General features: G+C 39.1%; 1 protein-coding gene across 1 annotated transcript in view; it reads right to left on the reverse strand.

Moving 5' to 3' along the window:
- Positions 1 to 22,146, reverse strand: part of ND-42 (NADH dehydrogenase (ubiquinone) subunit ND-42) — a 240,166-nt gene extending 218,020 nt beyond the window's left edge. Inside the window, exons 1-2 of the mRNA XM_068394630.1 lie at positions 22,134 to 22,146; positions 21,154 to 21,240 (exon numbers count right to left, since the gene is read on the reverse strand). Of these exons, the coding sequence (XP_068250731.1) occupies positions 21,154 to 21,240; positions 22,134 to 22,146 (100 nt within the window). The remainder of the gene's footprint in view (positions 1 to 21,153; positions 21,241 to 22,133) is intronic.
- Positions 22,147 to 22,775: the final 629 nt, after the last annotated feature.

Below are 22,775 nucleotides of genomic sequence, written 5' to 3' on the forward strand. Positions count from 1 at the left end.
GGGTGTAACACAGAGGATAGTAAGCTTTGTTTTTCTATTACATTATTTTTTGTCTTTCTGATGTAGAGGTGAGAATGTAGAGTCAGGCCCGATGTGCAACCTTGTTTTATTATCACTTTAATCTTGACGCAAGCTTGTTCAAATTACATTTGAATTTAGCCCAAATATATACACTGTTAGGTGGGCCTTTGTTTATACTTGTATATGTAGATTAAATATTTAGAGGATTGATTCCTATGAGGCTCTGCCTGGATTTATCTATGTGTCTGCTTCTGGTTTTAGAAGACCTGACTTAATATGTTATTGTCACCTTTAACAGGTAATGACAGCAATACCCTACAAGCAGTAGGGAGTCAAGTAGAGATACTGTACGATAGAATAGCTGTTACAAGAATTAGGATGTGGGAGTAATATTTCATAATCCTGCACCTGTTTACGTAGATGGTCCGACTACAACTGGCTTGTCCAAGTAATAAGTATAAACCCAAATCCGCTCGAGAGTAGCGGTGTCTTGAACAAAGTGTCAGTTCATGTATTGGGATTTCTTGTTAGGTGGTGAAGACTGTTCAAAGTAGGTTTACTTGGATAAATTATGTGACGAAATATGGAGAACCTGTTAAAGATAGGCGGCGAGAGTGATATGGACTCCCCTCTACTTTTGAAAGGGATATAATTATTACTATTATTATTAGTACTTCCTAAACTACAACCCTAATTGGAAAAGCAGGATGCTATAAGCCCAGGGATTCCAACAGGGAAACTAGCCCAGTAAGGAAATGAACCAAGGAAAAATAAAGTTTTCAAGAAGAGTAACAACACTAAAATAAATATCTCGTATATAATCTATAAAAAAATTTAACAAAACAAGAGAGAGAGAAACAAGACAAAACAGCATGCCCGAGTGTACCCTCAAGTAAAACAAACCTAACCCAAGACAGTGGAAGACCATGGTACAGAGGCTATGGCACTACCCATGACTATAGAACAATGGTTTGATTTTGGAGTGTATACTCCTAGAAGAGCTGCTGACCATAGCTAAAGAGTCTCTTCTACCCTTAACCTGTTAAGCATCACCCACTTGATAAACCATTCACCACGATCTACTCGGTACCGCCTTTTTAACTGCATATTCCGTTCATGACTCTAACTGCCTTTATCATGTCGTCAGTCTCGTGATAATACGTTTACTCGTATAGTAAGTATAGGATCACCACTTGGCAACACTCTCAGCATATGGGGGCTGTAAATAGAAACTTATATGATGTCTGGCAACTATTTTTCTGAAGGTAGCTTGATGTTAGGAAACTCATTTCCTTTCAGTGCGCTTCGGGCGTTCATGCGGATAACGTTGTTTGTTGTTCCTTTTACAATGAGCAGTCTAAAGGTGAAGGTTATTTCTTTAGATGAAATAAATTATATTTTTGTTGAGGAATTTGATAATGATAACCTGTTTGATAATGAGATCACTAGTTCTGAATCCTCCAGTGATGAGGATATTGAAGAAACAGTTTTATTTCGATGCCGAGAGTGAAAATTACTTCTCATTGCCGAATGACTGGGCAACGAGATTTCACAAGACTATATAGGAAAGGAAACGTCGAGAGAGAGAGAGAGAGAGAGAGAGAGAGAGAGAGAGAGAGAGAGAGAGAGAGAGAGAGAGAGAGAGAGAGAAAGAATAAAGTGGATAAATAATATACAAATGTATGACGAACATATTTTATTGCTGATCCTGGCGTAAGATTTACGATTGAATATAAAAAGAACCCATTAAAATATTCAGTATTATGTAGCGTTTTGAAATGAAATAATAGTAATATTAATTGTTTTTTTTTATTCCACCATTTAATTAATATCCTTACTTTTAACTATAAATATGAATTATATGCATAAAAAAAATGATACTAACTTTGAAAAATTATCATTAGTCAAATGACCGCTCAGGGCAAAAAAACCGTGACGGTACGTTAGCGGAAACCTGGTCCAGGGGGGACGCTTAACAGGTTAACAAGAGGAAAGTGACCACTGAACAATTGCAGTGCAGTAATCCCTTGAGTGAAGAAGAAATTGTTTGGTAATCTCAGTATTGTCAGTTGTATGAGGACAGTGGAGAATAAGTAAAGAATAGTCCAGGCTATTCGCTGCGTGTGTAGGCAAAGGGAAAATAAACCGTAACTAGAGAGAAGGATCCGATGTAGTACTGTCTGGCCAGTCAAAAGACCCCATAACTCTCTAGCAGTAGTATCTCAATGGGTGATTGGTGCCCTGGTGATTAGCTACTTTCTAGTTTTTCTAACGTGGGAAATTCTTGGGACATTAGTGCAGTGGACACTTTAGTGAGAAAAACCCTACAGCTGAGTAGATTTTCAGAGATTTTTGACCAGACTCTGTTCACTTACTGTGTAGATCTTGTAATGCAATGTGGTGGGGGTTCTCCATTAAGCTTGATGATTTCGTGTGCCGCAAGCTGGGAACTTTGACAATGATTGTTGCTGCCGGAGTTGGCTGCTGAAAGCATTTTATGTCTAGACGTTTATTGTAGCTGTAAGTGTTGCTTGGCGAGATAGTTGGACCACCTAGGCAACAGCAACGTACACACTGTGGTATTCATTAATGTACTATAATATGTAGATGTTTGATAGGCTATTTAGCCATCCCCTCTGGGTATAAAACTGCGGATTGTAAGCTTTGTCTTTTTATTACAATATTTTTTGTGTTTCTGATGTAGAGGTGAAAATGTAGAGTCAGATCCAATGTGCAACCTTGATTTATAATGCCTTTGATCTTGACGCAAGCTCGTTTAAATTACATTTGAATTTAGCCCAAACAGATACACTTATTAGGAGGGCCTTTGTTTTTACTTGTATATGTAGATTAAACATTTAGAGGATTGATTCCCGTGAGGCTCTGCCTATATATATCTATATCTCTCCTTCTGGTTTTTGAAGACCTGACTTTTCATACAACAGTTTCGTATTATTTTAAGTTTTTTCTTACCCTGCATATGTCCCCTTCTCAGCCCCTAATTTATTTATTTATTTTTTTTCAGTATTATTGTTTTTATCCTCTTTTTTCGTTTCCTCTACAAAGGTTTATTGCTTAAATAACCTGAAATATAGCTGCCGCTATTTAAATTAGATTCCATGCATGCCAGTAACAAGTGTGAGACGGCTTGCTTCTGAATAATATCGAGCAACTACAGTTCTAGCTGGATTCCCTTGCCCAGTATAAAATCAAGGCGTGGTGCCCAGTTCTCTTCCCGTTACCCAGATTTTTGGGTATTCCACCGTTTTACCCTTTTGTGTGGTGAACGTTGAAGTATGGTCGGCATTCAGACACTAGACAGTCTGCGTGCTACTTCTGGCCACAGTCTGCAAACCACTACAGGGTAGCTTCTTATCTTTCAACGTGAGGTACGTCCAACGAGGCATTTTCTTCCAAAAAAGCAGTTTCATCACATTGAAAACTTGATGGGGACCATAGACTTCCTGGAGAATCAACTTGTCAAACATCTTAACAAAGGCTTTGGCCACTTTCATGTCCGAGCTGGCAGATTCCCCATGCCGCATCAAAGAATGAACGGTAGACCGTCTCTGAGTTTTTCAAACCACACGAGAGAAGCTTTGAACTCTGGGGGTGCCTACTTCAATGTTCCTTCTCCTGCATCGTCTTCGGCCTGATCACAAACGAGATCACCTAAAATGACGCTGGCCTTCTCGCAGATTATCGTCCCCGTGATTGCGTGTCTATCGATTTCCTTATCCTTAATCCTAATAAGTAACAGTCTCTATCTCCTCATGGACGTGGCTACTTTTGCTGGAGAAACGTCATGCCCTTAGAAAGGGTTGCTGCTTTGATGGCTTCCTTCTGTTTAAGGATATTTCCTATCGTCGACATATTTCTGGCATATTCATTAGTGATCACACTTAACCGCATGCCAGATTCTTATTTCTTGAGTATCTCAAGATTTGCCTCTGCAGAAAGCATCCTCTTCTTCTTTCCCTGCACATCATCAACTTTCTTGGGGCCTATGACTAATAACATACGAGTTGAATAACGCAAGGATACAGTTCAGTAAGTAAAAGCACGAAAACGAAATCAACACAAATTCAATGTGAACAGTAGTAATGCCGAAACGAAATGCTCGAGACGCCGGTACTGTATGTAGATGCATGATGGGATAAATGCTGACCGATAAGAGAGCGGTAACTAGCATCAGAATAGGAAGATAACCAATGGGAGCGCAGGAGGATGGGGGCAAGTTTACGGCTGGCGGCGCATTAATTTTAAAATTAGTCTCGGCGGTTGGGCAAATCTTGTACTGTAGCTCATTTCGTAGCATGAAATATTTTTCGAAATATGAAGCAAAAAAAAATCTTCAAATCTCGTTTCGGAGCATGAAAATTTTGTATGCAAAAGCTTTTGTATCAAGAGATGTTCCACTCCTGTATCAAACACGCCCGTATACTGTAACGGTATTTGTTTTTTGTATACTGTTGTTAAGGCTCTCCCCTTACACTGATAACCTGTTTATGCTTGTATTTTCCAGCATCAGTGTACTTGACTTTTTGTGCCGTTCTTGACTGGAACGGGTTGTACATATGTGCTCCGTCCAAATAAAGTTAGCAGCATTCGACTAGTCTCTCAGTCACCTCCTAAGGGCGTGCTTGCACATTGGTGACTAGCGGGATAACCAGCGGAGTAACCAGCTCCCTCTTGCTTTACTCCTCACTGCAGTGTCTTACTGTTTGACGATGCAACCTTCTGACACTGACTCTACTATCAACACCACATCCATGAAACTAAAGTCCTTCGCCAGCGGAGAAGTGTTCACCTGAATTAAGCGTACTGAAGTCCAGTTTTGCAACAAAGTCTTGACTCAGTCAAGCACCAAGGCAGATTACGTTCTCGCAGCCATCACAGAGGACACTTTTCCACAAATATCCAATTGGCTGTGCAAGCAAGGAGACATGCCAATAATGTACGATGAGCTTAAATCATTCCTCGCCATCATTGGCCGCCAGCATAGCAAAACTTTTTTAGCTCTCTCAACAACCGTTGGGGAACCAAAAGGCTTCACTCCCCCCTCAGGGAAATGACCGGAATCACTTGCCTACAACCTGCAGCAGACAGCTCTCCTTGTGAAGTGAATCTACAGTACTTCATGCCCTTTGGGTAAGGCTCATACCCGAACCTGTCTGTGCTTCTATCACCGGTCAATTTTTTTCCCATGAAGGACCTGATGACCAAAGTCGATGCCCTAATGGACAGCCACTTCACCACCTTCAAGACCTCCATCAACCCCTCCACTCCTGACGAAGAGAACAATTATTCAATATCAACCGAAGCCGACGTGAATGCGGTAGGACACAGATGCCCTCCCCGTGACGTGCCGGAGCAGCGACAAAGGCCCCCTTTACCACACCTACCACCCCTAGCTTACGCCCCAACAACCAGTCCAACCGCATTACTGACGTCTATCGGCCACAATTATGCTACTGTTACTCCAAACTCGGGGCTGCTGAGAAGAAATACAGTATTCAATTGGTTATCAGTGGCCTAAAAAAGTGTGAGTAGGCCATTGCTTGCAGCGGAAGCCTCCTGACACTAATCTTTTATTTTTACATGACTCAGGTACGGGCGTGCGATTTTTGGTAGACATGGGTGCTTGCCGTTCTCTTCTGACAAGGAAACTCTCCAGGAGACAACGTAGTCTGTCTAAGTTTGCCGACATCCGCCTGATAGCTGACAACGGATCTGCGATATCCACCCACGGTTATGAAAACCTCACATTATCATTAGGAAGCACCAAATTCATTTGGAAGTTTCTTGTTATTGACGTCACATTGCCAATCCTTGGTGCGGATTTCCTCTCATGCTTCCACCTCCTGATCAATGTAGCTCACCGACGGTTAGTCAACAAGTATTCGTACTCCTCGACCCTCTCCAACCTTGCTCTCCCCATCAGAGCACCCATGGATACCTATGCCCACTTCCTCACATCGTACCCAGAAGTTTTCCGTCCAGAATTTCAGTAAACGCCAAAAGTTCCCACAAAAAACGGCATTTATCACTATGTCAAGATGACGTGGCTCCCAGTGTTTACCAGATTCAGACGTCAGGCACCAGATTGTTTGGCAGCCGCCAAACAAACGTTTGCCGAAATGGAAGAAATGGGCCTTTGCGAAAAAGACTCAAGCCCATGGTAGTCACCCTAACACAACGTCCTGAAGAAAGATGGCTCTCTGTGTCTGTGTGGAGATAACAGGCACCTGAATATGCAGAGAACAGATCACTACCCCCTCTCAAACATCGCCGAAATGGTCTTCTACTTGCACAGAGAAGATTTTCTCCATGCTCGACCTCCTGAAGGGGTATTATGTGCCCATGAACTCAGAAGACATCCCAAAGACCGCCATCACCGCCCCCTTCAGTACATACACCTTCCATTAATCGTGTTTTAGCCTTTGTAATATAGGGGCCAGTCTTCCACGACTCAAGGATGGCATTTTAGGGAATCTCCCCTTCTGTATATGTTACCCGGACGACATACTTGTGTTCTCTTCCTCCCTAGAGGAACACCTCCGTTATCTATGCATTGTGCTCGACCGATTACAATAGAACAGCTTTGTAGTCCGGTACGACAAGTGTACCTTTGGCACCAACGAAGTATTGTTCTTAGGGCACCGTATCACTCCTGAAGGAGTCCACTTCTTCCCTCAGAAGGTAGAAGCCCTTCAGTACTTCCCCATACCCTCAGATTGTCAAAGCACTGCAAGAATTCTTGGGTATGATCAACTATTATCACTGTTTCCTGCCAGTCATCGCTGCTACTCTTGCCTCCATCAAGGGCAAGCCAAAAGACCTGAAGTGGGGTCCCCTTCAAAAAGCTGCCTTCTGCAACGCAAAGAATGCCCTATCAACGCTGCTGCTCTAACCTCTCTTTCTCTCCATCGATGCCACCGACGTCGCTACTGGGCCAGTTCTCAAGCAGGTGGTCAACGACTTGCCCTTCCCATTGGCCTACTTCAGTAAAAAGCTGTCCAAGGTTGAATACGGCTACTCTACCTTCGACTGCGAATTGCTGGCGGTGCATTTGGTTGTCCGTCACTATCGCCACTTCTTGAAATGTATGCCCTTCGTCATTCGCACGCACCACATGCCTTTGGAGGATGCCTTCACTCGTCAGTCCGACGCCTGGCACGCCCGTCAATGGCGACATCTATGAGCCGTGGTTAAATACAATTGTACCCTTCAGCACGTCCCTGGGAAAATGAATCCTGTTGCTAATGCCCTGTCAGGAAACACATTGGCTGCCATTCACCTGGTATTGGATTACAACACCTTGGCAGAAGCCCAATAAAAAGATCCAAAGTACTAGGCATGTAAAACATCCTGCAAATCCCTCCGTTGGAAGGACATCTCTCCTCCTCTGTGATGTCAGTACAGTGGAACCTCTACATACAAATTTAATCCGTTCCAGAACCAACTTCGGATGTAGAAAATGTTCGGATGTCGAAACGAATTTTCCCATAAGAATACATTGAAATAGGATTAATCCGTGGTTGAGCCCAAAAACCTATGATAACTTCTTAATAAACTACTACACATAATTTTCCCATGAGAATAATGAACACTAAATTAGATAATAGACATGTAAATAAGAAGAATAGACATGTAAATAAGAAGAATTAGCAAAAAATGATAAATAAGAAACGGGTTTTTAGCGTCACTTTACCTTAGAAACTCCAGCGCAGGTGTTGTTAGTCTTGCTACGCAGAGAGGAGACGGACGGGGAGGAGAGGAGGTAGAGAGGTTAACTACGATAAACGTACACTACCGTAACTTATTCTAACTTACACTAAGTGAACTTTAACATAACTTAGCTTATTTTTTTTTGTTTTATAATTTATATTTTTTTTTACATTTTCTTTTTTTCTTTTTGATGATTAATTTTTAATCACTTTCACTCTCTACACTTAAAATTGATTGAATTTTTTTCTCTTCACTCTTTGCTGTTTTCTTTGAACCACTTCCTTCCTCTTCATCACGAATTCGCTTCGTAGTTTTTTTAAAGAAGCTATCTATAGAAAGTTGCTTGGTACAGCTTTTCAGAATGTTTCGAAAATAAGTTAGGGAAAAATCATCGAACTGCGCAACTACACAACAAACCTGCAATTTCTTTGGATGGTATTTGTCGATGAAGTCGACCACGTCTTGATAGTTTCCTAACACCTCTTTTATTTGCGCGGAACTTATTGCAAGTTCACTCATACGGACGCCACGCTCATGCTTTTCAATAATTCCTTGCTTTACTTCTAAAGAAAGCATTCCCTTATTCCTTTTCTCACCACTACCACTACCACTTGCGAAACTAAGCCTCTTGGGACCCATGATTTTCGTAAAATACTGTAAAAGGATGAACGTAAAAAATCACGATTAAAACACAATTAATAGCAGAACGCACAGGGCACAACCACATAAAGCCAACGAGAACAGAGGACTGACCCAAGCCACGCTAATTGAGGGTCCCTCCGAGGTTGAAGTGCTGCCTTCTATTGGCGGAAATAAAAAACACATCAGGCGCTATGAGCACCGACTACGCATACGAGTATTGTTTACTTTGGGTGTCGAAAAAAAAATTCGGGTGTAGAGTAGGAACGTGTTCGAATTGTACTTCGCGTGTCGAAAAATTCGGATACAACCGGTACGACGAAAATTCCTTACTTCGTGTGTCGAAATAAAATTCGGGTGTAGAGTCAAAAATTTGCTCGAATTTTACTTCGGATGTTGGAAAATTCGGATGTAGATACGTTCGGATGTAGAGGTTCCACTGTACTGGTGGACCTAGACCATGGATACCTTCTCCCATGTGACGACAGGCATTTGATTTCATTCATGGACTTTCACATCCCTACTGCACAGTTACTGAAGACAGAGTTCATTTGGAATGGCATTACTAAGGATACTAAAGATTGGGTCTGCGCCTGTACTTCATGCCAAACCTCAAAAGTACATTGACACACGGATTCAGATGTGGACATCTTTCCTCAACCTCAATGGGGCTTTGCCTACATTCACGTCCATGTTGTACGTCCCCTACTCACATCATAAGGATATCATTACCCGTTTACCTTCACTGACCGCTCCATTTGTTGGCTTGAAGCCATTCCCATGGAAACTGCAATGTCCCCCTTATGTACATCTGCCTTACTCTCAGGATGGATTGCTATTATTATCATTATTACTTGCTAAGCTACAACCCTAGTTGGAAAAGGAGGATGCTATAACCCCAGGGGCTCCAACAGGGAAAATAGCCAAGTGAGAAAAGGATACAAGGAAAAATAAAATACAAGAACAGTAACACCTAAATAAACATTTCCTATAAAAACGATAAAAACTTTAACAAAACAAGAGAAAGAGAAACCAGATAGAATAGTGTGCCCATGTGTACCCTCAAGAAAGAGAACTCTAACTCAAGACACTGGATGACCATGGTACAGAGGCTATGGCACTATCCAAAACTAGAGAACAATGGTTTAATTTTGGAGTGTCCTTCTCCTAGAAGAGCTGCTTACCATAGCTAAAAGAGTCTCTTCCACCCTTACCAAGAGGAAAGTAGCCACTGAACAATTAGAGTATAGTAGTTAACCACTTGGGTGAAGAAGAATTGTTTGGTAATCAGTGTTGTCAGGTGTATGAGGACAGGAGAATCTGTAAAGAATATGCCTGACTATTCAGTGTGTGTAGGCAAAGTGAAAATGAACAGTAACCAGAGAGAAGGATCCAATGTAGTATTGTCTGGCCAGTCAAAGGACCCTATAACTCTCTAGCGGTACTATCTCAACGGGTGGCTGGTGCCCTGGCCAACCTGCTACCTACCTAGTGAGATTTGGTATCATTGAGCATATTACTTGTAACAGGGTACCACTTTCACCTCTCAATTGTGGACATCATTAACGAACCTCCTGGCAATCTCCCTACATCAGATAACCGCCTACAACCAACAGAACAATAGAATGTTTTCATCGCAGCCGCAAAGCAGGTTTGATGTCATGCTGCACGGACTCCAACTGGTTTACCCAGCTTCCCTGATTCCTCTTTGGACTAAGGACCACTCCTAAAGTTGCCCCGGAGGTCTCGGCAGTTGAAGTGGTATATGGCAACCCATCTGCAACCTCCTACCACAATCTCCAGCACCTACGTCGCGTTGTGGGAAAATTTACTCCACGCCGCCAGACTTACAAGACCCCAGCTCAGCAACACATAACGACACATCCGCACTCAACAACGCATATTTTCCTACGCAACCATACTAGCACACCTCATTAATGCCCCCCTACAGGGGCCCTTTCTTTGTAATACATCGTATGCCAAAAGCATACCTCCTTAACATGTGTGGCAACTAAGGCTAGGTCTCCATTGATCGCCTAAAACCTGCATATCTCCTGCCGGATGACCCACCTCCAGTAGGCCTCTCAAAAGCAGGGCGCCCAATTTTACATGTATGACTTTTTTAGGGGGGAGCCATGTACCGCACGTGTATCACACAAGCTCGTACACTGTAATGGTATTTCTGTTTTTTGTATATTGTCATTATCACTCTCCCCTCGCAGTAATAACCAGTTTATGCCTGTATCTTCATGCATCATTGTGCTATTCTTACCTAGAACGGATTGTATATATACTCATGTCCCATCCAAATAGTGCCGTTCTTAACTGGATCGGGTTGTATATATACTCATGCTCCATCCAAATAAAGTTAGTTGCATTTGACTAGTCTTTCAGTCACCTCCTAACGAGGGCCTCGTTCTACTGAGTTATCACCGTACAATAGTGTGCCCGAGTGTAACCACATGCAAGAGAACTCTACCCCAAGACAGTGAAACCCCATGGTATAGAGACTATGGCACTACCAAAGACTTCAGAACAATTGCTGGATTTTGCAGTGTCCTCCTAGAAGAGCTGCCTACCATAAGTCTTTTCTACCCTTACCAAGAAGAAAATAGCAGCTGAACAATTAGAGTACAGTAGTTAACCCTTTTAGCAAAGAACTGTTTGGTAATCTCAGTGTAGTCAGGAGAATGAGGGCAGAGAAGAACAAGGAAAAATAAGCCAGACTATTCGGTGTATGTGTAGGCAAAGGAAAAATGAGATATGACCGGTATTATTTCAAAGGGTGGCTGGTGCCCTGGCCAACCTACTACTTAAATATTACTTATAAAGTGACGGCCAAAGGACAAAGTTAATTTACAAAATTAGGAGGCAATCAAGGTAATATTGAAAAGTAGAAATAGAGTCAAATTGGAGAAGTTCCCTAAGTTTTAGAGCCCTCTTGCCCGTCATATGGTTTCAATCATCATCATCATCTCCTCCTACACCTACTGACGCAAAGGGCCTCAGTTAGATTTCACCAGTTTTCTTTATCTTAAGCTATTAATCAATACTTCATTCATCATCTCCTACTTCGTGCTTCATAGTCCTCAGACATATAGGCCTGGGTCTTCCAACTCTTCTAGTGCCTTGTGGAGCCCAGCTGAATGTTTGGTGAACTAATCTCTCATGGGAAGTGCTAAGAGCATGCCCATACCATCTCCTTCTAACCCTCATGATCTCATCAACATATGGCACTCGAGTAATCTCTCTTATAGTTTCATTTCTAATCTGGTTTGCCATTTAAATCCCAATATCCTTCAAAGGGTTTTATTCTCAAATCTAATTAAATCTAATGGAGATTGTTTCATTGTCATACCATGGCTCATGGTCATCCAGTAACAACGATCTCACTATACTGATATAGTCTGATTTTTATATGTAATTTCAGGCAATTTGATTTCCAAATTTTACTTAACCTAACCATTGTCTGATTTGCTTTTTTTCAATCTTTCACTAAACTCTAATTATAAAATTCCTTATTACTTAATCCTATGGTGTTTTGCTAATAAGGACAGCATCATCAGTATACTCTAGATCTGCTAAATTCCTATCACCAATCCAGTCCAATCCTACTCAACATCTCTGACTGTTCTACACATTACAAAATCCATGAGGAGGATAAACAACATAGGTGACAACACATTCCCTTGGAGTCCTCCGCTCTTCACTTTGATAAAACTCCATCAACACAAACTTTGCACTTGCTATGCTCATGAACAGACTTGACCAAATTTATATATTTAAGAGGAATTCCATAACGCAGGACTCTCCATATAACTGGCCGGTGCACACTATCAAATGCTTTTTCATAGTCCACAAATGCCATAAAAAAAAACCTGCTTGTTCATCTCTCAGCTTTCATCAATCTTACTCTCCAGTCTCTTTAGAATAAGCATACTAAATATTTTCTAACTGCCGAGAAGAGCTATGCCTCTGTAATTATTGCAATCAGTCAGGTCTCTTTTTTTTTTTTTTTTGCTATTTTCACCAACAATACTAAATCCCATTCATCAGTTTTTGCCTCTGCATGCCACTTTCTACAAAATAATCTTGTAGATAGTCTAGGAGTCACTTCATTTTCGGCCAATATCATCTTGGCAGTTATTCCATTGTATCCAGGGACTTTCCATCTCTTTAGTTTTTTGAGGATAGCTTCGACTTCAAACACACTGAATTCATTCATGGGCACATCAAGGTCTTCATCAGCTTCAGTTAATTCAATCATATTATTCCCTTCGTATATCCTAGTCATAACTTCACTAAAGTGTTCCATCCAACGTTTTCTTTCTTCATCTTCTGTTGCTAAAGCAAAGCCCTCTTTCTTTTTAATAGGTATATGCTTCTTTTTCTTTGCCACATCGAGATTTCATTAATAATTCTATGTGCAATTCTTACACCATAGCCTGTTCCTGAATTCATGGCCTTTTCATGCCACAATCTACAAAATACTCTTACAAGTAGTCTGGGAGTCACTTAATTTTCAGCCAGTATCATCTCGGCATTTATTCCAGCATATCCAGGGGCTTTCCCTTTCTCTAGTTTTTTAAGATAGTTTCGACTTCAAAGACACTGAATTCATTCATGGGCATATCAAAATCTTCATCAGCTTAGGTATATCAATCAAATTATTCCCTTCGTATCTACTATTCATAATCACACTAAAGTGTTCCATCCAATGTTGTCTTTCCTCAGTTTCTGTTGCTATAACAGAGCCATGGGTATATGCTTCTTCTTTGCCCCAGTCAAGATTTCATTAATAATTCAATGAGCAATTATTACACCATAGCCAGTTCCTCAATTTATAGCATAGTCAGCATCATCTGATTTACTGTCTAAATATTCTCTCCAGTCATTTCTGTCTTTTCTTTTGACCTCATTATCAATACTGGAACACTTAGCATGCTCTATCTTGTAATTTTCATTACTTCCTCGAAAACAGTCAATTTCTGTCTGTCTCTTTTTTATAGTATCCCTAGTATCATTTGATATCCATGGCTTTCTTCTTGTAACTGTGTGTCCCAAGACTTCACTACCAACTGACTGATATATGTTCTCAATACCACACCATTCTTCATTAATTGACTGCTCTTCGTGGATTAAAGTCTCAAAGACTGCATATCGATTCCTACATTCAATAGCGTATGTTTCTCTGTGCTCTTCTTCTAAAGGCTTAATTGTATCAAACCTATGTAATCTATCTATCTTTATGTTGGGTGCTTTCAGTTTTAATTTCAGTGTGGCAATGAGGAGCTGGTGATCACTACCAATACAGTGAACCCTCTCTACTTCGCAGTTCGATCATCGCAGATTCACCACTTCGCGGATTTTTTTCATAACCCATGTATATACATATATCACGGATTTTCCGGAAATATCGAAAATACCGCGATGTGACCGATGGTGCGAGATTGGAGAAAGTAAGGAAAATTGAATCATGATTGATTTTCAATATAAATGAAACTTTGGAGAGCAACAAAGATATCATTTGTTAGAGAGATAGAGAGAGGTAAGGAATGGGAGGTAGTGAAAAGTAGCCCACAGAGAGGTAGAGAGGTAGAGGTAGAGAGGTAGAGAGAGAGAGAGAGAGAGAGAGAGAGAGAGAGAGAGAGAGAGAGAGAGAGAGTAGAGGGGGGTTTAAATGTAATAAACAAAAAAATTTGATAGGTTATAACACATTGGTGCTCATGTAATATCAACTGTATACTGTAGACGGTTTGAATAAGTTAAGAAATGGTATAAATGATACTTTGTTAGTGTATTCGTACACACTCAAAAGCGGCAGCTAGATGACAGCTGATCTAATCACAGCCAAAAGTAAATAAAAGAAGAAGTCAACAATACTCGATTTTTAAAACACACCCGAAATTTAAAAACAAAAGTACACGCTTTCTTAATGTGCAATTAACTATTTAAAGAGTGGCAATTTTCTAGAATAAAATGATATTTCCCAAAAAATAGTGGTTTGCTGATGAAATCGGATGCCGTATTTTTAGCTATGATTGAAATGGATGTCAACTCGGCCTAATTTTTTCGTTTCTATTTAATTAACACTAAGAAAACTAATTTTAGTTTCTTCATCTAAATGTAAGTATTGTATAACACGAAGAGAGAGAGAGAGAGAGAGAGAGAGAGAGAGAGAGAGAGAGAGAGAGAGAGAGAGAGAGAGAATCAGCTGTTGTAATCAAAGGCCTGTTTTTGTTTCGTGAGAATTTCATCGCCACGACTATAACAACAACATACTGTACTGAACTTTACAGTATTATACAGACTACTGTAATATGATAAAGTAAAATATTTGTAATCTATTTTAAATGAAATGGGGCTATTTTTTTTTGTTCAAAATTTACATTTACGTATGTAAAACAACTCTCTCTTTCTCTCTCTCTCTCTCTCTCTCTCTCTCTCTCTCTCTCTCTCTCTCTCGTAGATTGTTTTCCTGCTTTGCTACGTATGTATGATTTTATATAGATACGGTAAATAATATTTGTAATAACATATTTTATAAAAGCTTTTACTGTAATATCATTATTTATCACTTTCATCATGCGCGTTAAATTCCTTAGTTTGTTTACTGAGCGTTCTTTATGACGCCGTCGTTTCAGGCGGCATCATAAAGAAAAACATTTCATTTGGAAGTCCTAAGAAAAATTAAGTAAAACATTAGTAATAACCAAATCAACATACTGTACTGAATAATCAATATAATCGATGCAAAAATTAACCTATACACAGATGTGTAAATGCGTTTGTTTCCTCATTATAATCAGAGATAAACGTAAACAAATCATTGGTTGCCATTTTTTATCGTGCTTTTTGGCGTGTTTAGGAAACGCGTGATATAAAGTCGCCTTTAATATTTGTGCCTGTTTTAGTTTAGGGTACGTTAGTACATGCATTAAGTGTTCTGTACATTAAAGGGTAGTTTGTTAACAGTACTACGTACAAGGGAAGGTTTTAAAAGTCTGAATATACATGTTAAATAAATAGATAAAAAGTGAACCCTCGTTTATCGCGGTAGATAGGTTCCAGTCGCGGCCGCGATATGTGAAAATCCGCGAAGTAGTGACACCATATTTACCTATTTATTCAACATGTATATTCAGACTTTTAAAACCTTCCCTTGTACGTAGTACTGTTAACAAACTACCCTTTAATGTACAGAACATTCAATGCATGTACTACAGTACCCTAAACTAAAACAGGCACAAATAGTAAAGGTGATTTTATATCATGCATTTCCTAAACATGCTAAAAAGCACGATAAAAAATGGCAACCAATGTTTTGTTTACATTTATCTCTGATCATAATGTAGAAACAAACTGGAGGTAGAGCTTTACTTATTACCCAGACATATTTCCCATACTTTTCCCTTAGAACTACATCACATCTTCCTACTTTAGATATATATATATATATATATATATATATATATATATATATATATATATATGTGTGTGTGTGTGTGTGTGTGTATATATATATATATATATTTATATGTATACACATATACATACCTACATATATACATAAATACATGCATACATATATATAATATATATATATATATATATATATATATATACTGTATATATATGGGTTATGGAAAAAATCCGCGAAGTGGTGAATCCGCGATGGTCGAACCGCGAAGTAGCGAGGGTTCACTGTATGGTGTTACTACTTCGCGGATTTTCACCTATCGCGGCCGGGTCTGGAACCTATCTACCGCGATAAACGAGGGTTCACTGTATCTGCATTAATGGCAATGAGATCTTTCTGATTTTTGTAATTGCCACTAGGTAAAGTCCATGTATACTCGTGGATGTTCTTGTGTTGAAAAATAGTACCGCCAATGACAAGATTGTTTGCAGAACAAACTTATGAAATGTGCTCCATTTTCATTTGCAACTTCGCCAGGACCCTCGACACCCATCGCATTCTCTATCACTTGATTATTTCTTCCAACTTTAGCATTGAAGTCACCAATCACTATTTTCATATCTCTCTCAGGGATCTCATCTATTACACTCTGCAGTTCTTCATAGTATTGATCTTTCCTTTCTTCAGGGGAATCATTTGTTAAGGCATGGCAAACTACCATGTAATACTCGTATTGCACTGCTTTGATTTGAACTTTGCTAGTAACAATCTAATATTTACAGCTCTCCACTCGGTTAGATGTCATCATCATTCCTACAACTTCTCTTCCAACTCCATCTGATCTTCCTAAGCTAAGCAGATATATATATATTGCCTTGGTCTAAAGTTTCCTTACCAATACCCTTAAAACGTGTTTCACTTAAGGCCAAGATATCCAAACTATATTTCATAAATTCACTCTCCACTTGCTGTAACTTCCCTATCTGATTCATGGTTCTAATATTCCAATTACCTATATTCAATTTTTCTTTAGTATTTATAAACCGGGAGATTCTTAGTACCCCAATACGCCCGGGACTGGGGGTCATTCTGTCATCTTTTCTTTCTATGACTGACTATATCCATAGAGGATTCATTGGCTAGATACATAAATGGATAGCCAGTTCCTTATGATGCACAGTGCCTATATAACTAAGGCCAGCGACCCATGCCAGTCCATACTAATTCAAGTAAGATCAACAGCCAGGCATCAGTAAAAGCCGAAGAGAGAGTTTGTCCATCGCCTTAAACCTAATCCATCACCCTGCTGCCAGTGACTTCGAGATTTAGGGGGCATTTCTTCCCCACCCAAAGCTCTCATTACTCTACCAAGTTGCTCATCCACTTATACAATATAACCATTGACGAACATGGATTGCTAAGATAAACCTCCTAGCATTAGAGAAGCTCCCTAAGTTTGAGAGCCCTCTTGCCTGTCTTATGGTTTCAATAGGGAAACGATATTCAGTGATGAAGCAGAGTGATTTTGTCAAGACATTCTTTCATTACGAAGGAATAATGTTAGGAGACTTTAGAGAAGGTGCTAGAGAAACTTGGGTATTGAGAAAATCCCTTCAGATGGGGCTGGAGGTACTACTGGAGCAGTTGAGTCTGGAAAACTTCCTGAAGGTCCTGTATATTCCTAAAGGTCCTGTAGATACTACTAGGCAAACCTGGAGAACCTCCAGAAGGTACTAGAGATACCAATGGGAAGGTGAGTTTTATCTGGAGAGACTACAGAAGGTGTTGGAGATACTGGGGTATTGAATTTAGAAAACCTGCAGAAGATGCTTGGGATACTACAGGGGCAGGCAAGTCTGAAAACCTGCCAAAGTTGCTGTATATACTATTGGGTCAGTGGAAGGTGCTGGAGAGGCTGGAGGAAATAAAGTAGCAGATGAGGTAGACATTAGAGGATCTGTTCCAAGTCTCTCTACCTTCTTTATGAAGCTTTCCAGTCCCCTCTGGATGGTTACTCACTTCTTTTCCTCCAAGATCTGTTTGTAACACCCCAACAAATCCATCATCATCATAGCTTATCGCAGCAGCGTTGTATCCACTTCATGCGATTTGATTACATTTGTATAGGTCAAATCTGTATAGATTGGCCACTGTTCACACCCACAAATTATTTGGTCCATTGTCTGAATGGAATGCCCACATGGGCACTCAGCAGAGGGGGCAAGATCTGACTTAAGATTGTCTCCAGTCCTTCCAACTCTAGCTCTTTCTCAATTATAGCACATCATCTCTACAGAGGATCATTCCATGGGGAAGAGACTCACATGGGCTTTGGAAGGCCTCACCAGGTGGGCAATGATCTGTTCTCTCCAGCATTCTAAGTGGCCAGTTGTAGACTCCATGAGGGTCGAGACTAGTGGTGGTTATAAAGCTCTTGAGGGATTTCAATCTTTGTTTAATCACTTGGTGATTATAGAGCGGGTGCCTTTCATCATTCTTGTTTATATTTTTGGGCCTTTGAATGGGCTGTTCAGCAGATATTCAGTGGTGCAATGTCCACCAATCTATAGAGTACTGGAAGGGGTGTTGTTCTTCAGGTAATCCTTCATTAACTGTCATGGTCATCATATTCCAACCTTGCCAACCGTTGCTGTATAAATTTAAAATATTCTGACATGTTTCTATGGACTCTTGGGTTGGTATGTCATCCTCCTCCTCCTATTATCTGCTGTTAAAGTTGATTGAGGTTCCCAAGAAGATAACTCCTCTCCATGAGATGCCAGTAGCTCTGTGACATAAGCAGCATACAAACTTAAATTAACATGTTTACTCGGGTGCAAAAACCTTCTTGGTGAGAGTCAATTGTTTCCTCAAAGCCATGGAAGTCATTCAAGAAGTGGGGAAACAGTTTTTTCCACACACCGTTCAAGTTTGTCTGCTTTATTTCAGCCTAAGTATTAATGTTCTCCACACCTAGATTTCCAAAAATCCTTGTCCTCTCAGTTGCATAAAGGCAAGAGCAAGCATACTTTGATGGTAGCAAGCATAGAGAGGCAATGAAACCTTAGTCCACATGCTATAAAAGGGCTGTGATTTAGGGATGAAGGAAAACAAACTTCATATTTGGATGACGAAAGCCAGAATTAGTCTATCCTTGCCAAATCTATAGCCTAGGCTGTCTTATATTCCTTATCGATGTAGGCACTATTAGGGATGCACTTCCAAATAAACTTATTCTATCCACATTAAAAACTTTAATCATCTCAGCCAACACATTAGGATACCCATTTGCTACTTTCTCATCACCACTAGCAGCAGCTTCATCTTGAACTTAAATGCTATGATAATTTGCATGATCATTAAACTGCATTAAACAACCCAAACTAGCCAAACATTCTTCAATTTCACTTCCATCCACCATTTCACTTTTTCATGTCTTAACTGTTTGTGCTATCTCCTCAATTAAGATGAGACTCACTGGGATACACTGTTGAGACTGGTCTACCAACCAACGAACTAACAATTTATCTAAATAATGAGACCACTACTCTGTGTCATAATAACTTTTAATTTCTTAGCACTAGATCCCTTCACATTCTCAAGAATATGACCTCTATTCTTGATAATTGTTGCAACAGTCTAACAGCTCAGTTGGAGTACACACCCAATGTTTGTTGATTTACTGATCTTTCTCCTTTTTCTGCCCATTTAACATTGTTTAATTTCACTTCCATAGTGACAGGTTTCTTTTTCACTGCCATTATCTGCCTTACACTTGGGAACCATGATGAGCATAACGTTAACGGGGAAAAGTTACAAGAAAAGCAGAGGAAACAAAAATACAGAACCAGCACAGCAATTAGAACTGAGGACTACTCAAAAAATTTTCTTTCCTTCCCTCAAACACAGCTTTACTTGTCTTCTCCTGGCACCAAACTGAAGCATTCTTCAATTGTACTTATGAGAACTATTCTACCAATTGGTATTGACAACAGAAATGTTGGTAGTTGAAATATATTTTCTTAATTCATGGAGAAGCATTGTATCCACAAAATGTTGAAAGCCTACGTCATTGTAACTTGAAGTCTTACAGCATCAAAAAATCTTACTCTCATCACAGTCACTTTCATTTTTTGAAACAGTTCTCTTTTCATCAATATCAGGGTAATGTTAACCCACATCTAAAAGAAATCAATTTTGACTGACCGTTTGCAAGAAGATAAGCAGACGATATACTGAGAGGCTTAATTTGGAACAATTTTCGGCAAAATCTACTGGGTGATTAACTTCACTGATACAATGTTTGTGCATGCAAGACTGAATATAGGGTTCCCAACTGGTTGATTAAATAATGTCATTTACATCTAAAATGCAATTTTCTGACTAGTGGTCCATAAAGATTGTACTTTCACATAATGTAGGACGGTGGACATCACAATAGTTGCAAATACACATTAATTGTCTCCTATGGGTTAAGCCCTGTGACTTAGCAGGGCATTTTTTCATTAAGAGGGAATAAATATTAGGGAAGTGGGAAAAAATACAATGAAACTAGCGGGTTATCTAATATACACACTGCAATCAATAATAGCAATTGAAAAACTTTTTTTTTCTTTAAATTTTACACAAAAATTTTGAGAAAAAATCTGCAACAAGCTAAAAATATAAAATTAGACTACAATGTGCAAAAATTTTAAGGGGTCAAAGACAATACAGTATACTGGGCTCTTGAGAGGTCAAAGTTTCCATTAATAATATCCTTTTCCATGGTGAGTTGATCCTACAATCAGTCATAAACCAGACAAAAGCTATTTCAATTCAACCATACAGCCAAAAACAGGAAAGTTGATAGATTAACATCTGCCTATCATGGGTACATTCTTTGTCAGTTATCCTTTTGTACTGATGTGGCAAGCTCTAGTAAAGCAATCGTTTGTATTCCACATGACGACACATTCTTCTCAATATAAAACAGTTACACTAAGTACAAAAACTTGAATCACAAAGGCACAAACAAAAATTATAATTTGACAAGATCTTCCTCAGACAATAATTTTTTTTCTTGAAATAAGATATCCTTAAAAATTTAATGGAGAGATTGGCCTTCTTGATAAAATTATTAGCATATACTGAATGTAAGAATCCAGGGGATGTCCATTAAAAAATCCTGTGACCTATCTTCCTTTCTATCTTCATACGAGGTAGATAGAATAAAATTACAAAACCCAACTCCCATCACATTCACAAGTATGGTTTTCATATCTGAAATGGAAAAAGGAAAAAGAAAAAGAAACTTCTTTTACGAAAGAAAGTAGTAGTACGAGCTGTGACATAAAACTTACCTTTCTTACTTATATAACCAAAGTGTGCCATTGTTTCTGCAAACACAAAATCACTGTATACACTCCTTTCCATTACGACACCCTGACCTGCAAAATAAAAATAAATAAAATCAAAACAATTCCACATTTAATTTTCTGGTTGTATAAGTGAAACAGTATGCTAAGATTGTCATCTTATGCAGATATATAAGATACTGCCATACTCAGTGAGTGAACATCCTAAAGCTCTAGCAATTCAGTGATTGTAGAAAATTTCTGAAAAGTTCTTAACCAAGCGATAAAAATATATTGACTTTGAACAACTTGAAAGAACCTACATGGAACGCGACAAATGCCATATACTGCGTTTACGAGTAGCTTTTGCGAAGTTAAGACCCAAAATATATCGCTTATAATTTTTTCATTAGATCCCTTTTTTTTTTATTTACACACAATGGCAAAAGAGGGCATGTCCTCAGAGGAGGAGGGAGGGAATCCTATCCTATCCCTAGTTTAGTCATACAAGAAATGATGACAAAGCAGACTGTGTTACACATTTTTTCAGAAAAATATTATCCAGACGAGGATGTAGCCACCAGAGCAGAGGATTTTTACAATAATAATGCATCCAGTCACTTTCAAAACATGCATAAACAATCCTATCTTGATCAATTATCATTAAAAAGCCACTAAAGTGAATAACTTAGTACAAGAAAAAAAAAGATAAGAAAGAGCCCTAGAAGGGCAATTACCCAATCTCTTTGGCAACACTAATAACTCCTCCCCTCTTCACAATTTCCACTAGAGTCATCTACTTAAATTAAGTTTAATATTCATTTATTCCAAATTTATTCAATTATTCAATCAATTGTAACTATCTAGTTTTGGTATGGTTTTATGTACTGCACTATAACCTCGTACTGTATACTGTGTAAAATTGGCCTATAATGGGAGCATCCTAAGGGGGAGAACTAATTAATGCTATTTCCATTAATTCTTACGGGAAAAATTCATTTGGTATTTGAACACGGTTCTGGAATGAATTATAAGTACATTCGATCTCCAAGGTACCACTGCAAAACAATTTATAAATTTAAGACAAAAATATAATCTCAACAAAGTTAATTATCTCAATACTTATCGAAATACATACAGCTATTACCTTTAAAGAAAGCTTCTTGACAATTAACATAAAATACAATAATTTTGTCCTTACTATAAGATACCCAACTTCCCTCTGATGGTATACTCCAGCTACTACCTCCGATTCCAGTCATCACCAATGCCACAAGCATTCAATGTTGCGCTAGTAAAGCAAAAATCTCCAAACCAGCCAAGAACCCATGTAAATGGGGAGGCTGGAGGGAGATCCCATTAATTTCCAGAGTACTCAAATTATTGCTTTTGTTAAAAAGAAAACAATATATATTTCAATGACACACCCTGAAATTCATAGTAATGACCCATATCAAGGAACAGTGGTAATCTACAACTAATTATATAAAGAAGAAATAAACCATACAAATATGTATCTTGTTTAACACATATAGCCCTTAGACCAGAAACTACATGGCTGCAATTAAAGAATAATAATTCCACATGGCTTCTTTTAAAAAATGAAAATTTCAAATGGCCGTGATTAA

This window comes from Palaemon carinicauda, chromosome 20 (genome assembly GCF_036898095.1).
Source record: "Palaemon carinicauda isolate YSFRI2023 chromosome 20, ASM3689809v2, whole genome shotgun sequence".
NCBI lineage: Eukaryota > Metazoa > Arthropoda > Malacostraca > Decapoda > Palaemonidae > Palaemon > Palaemon carinicauda.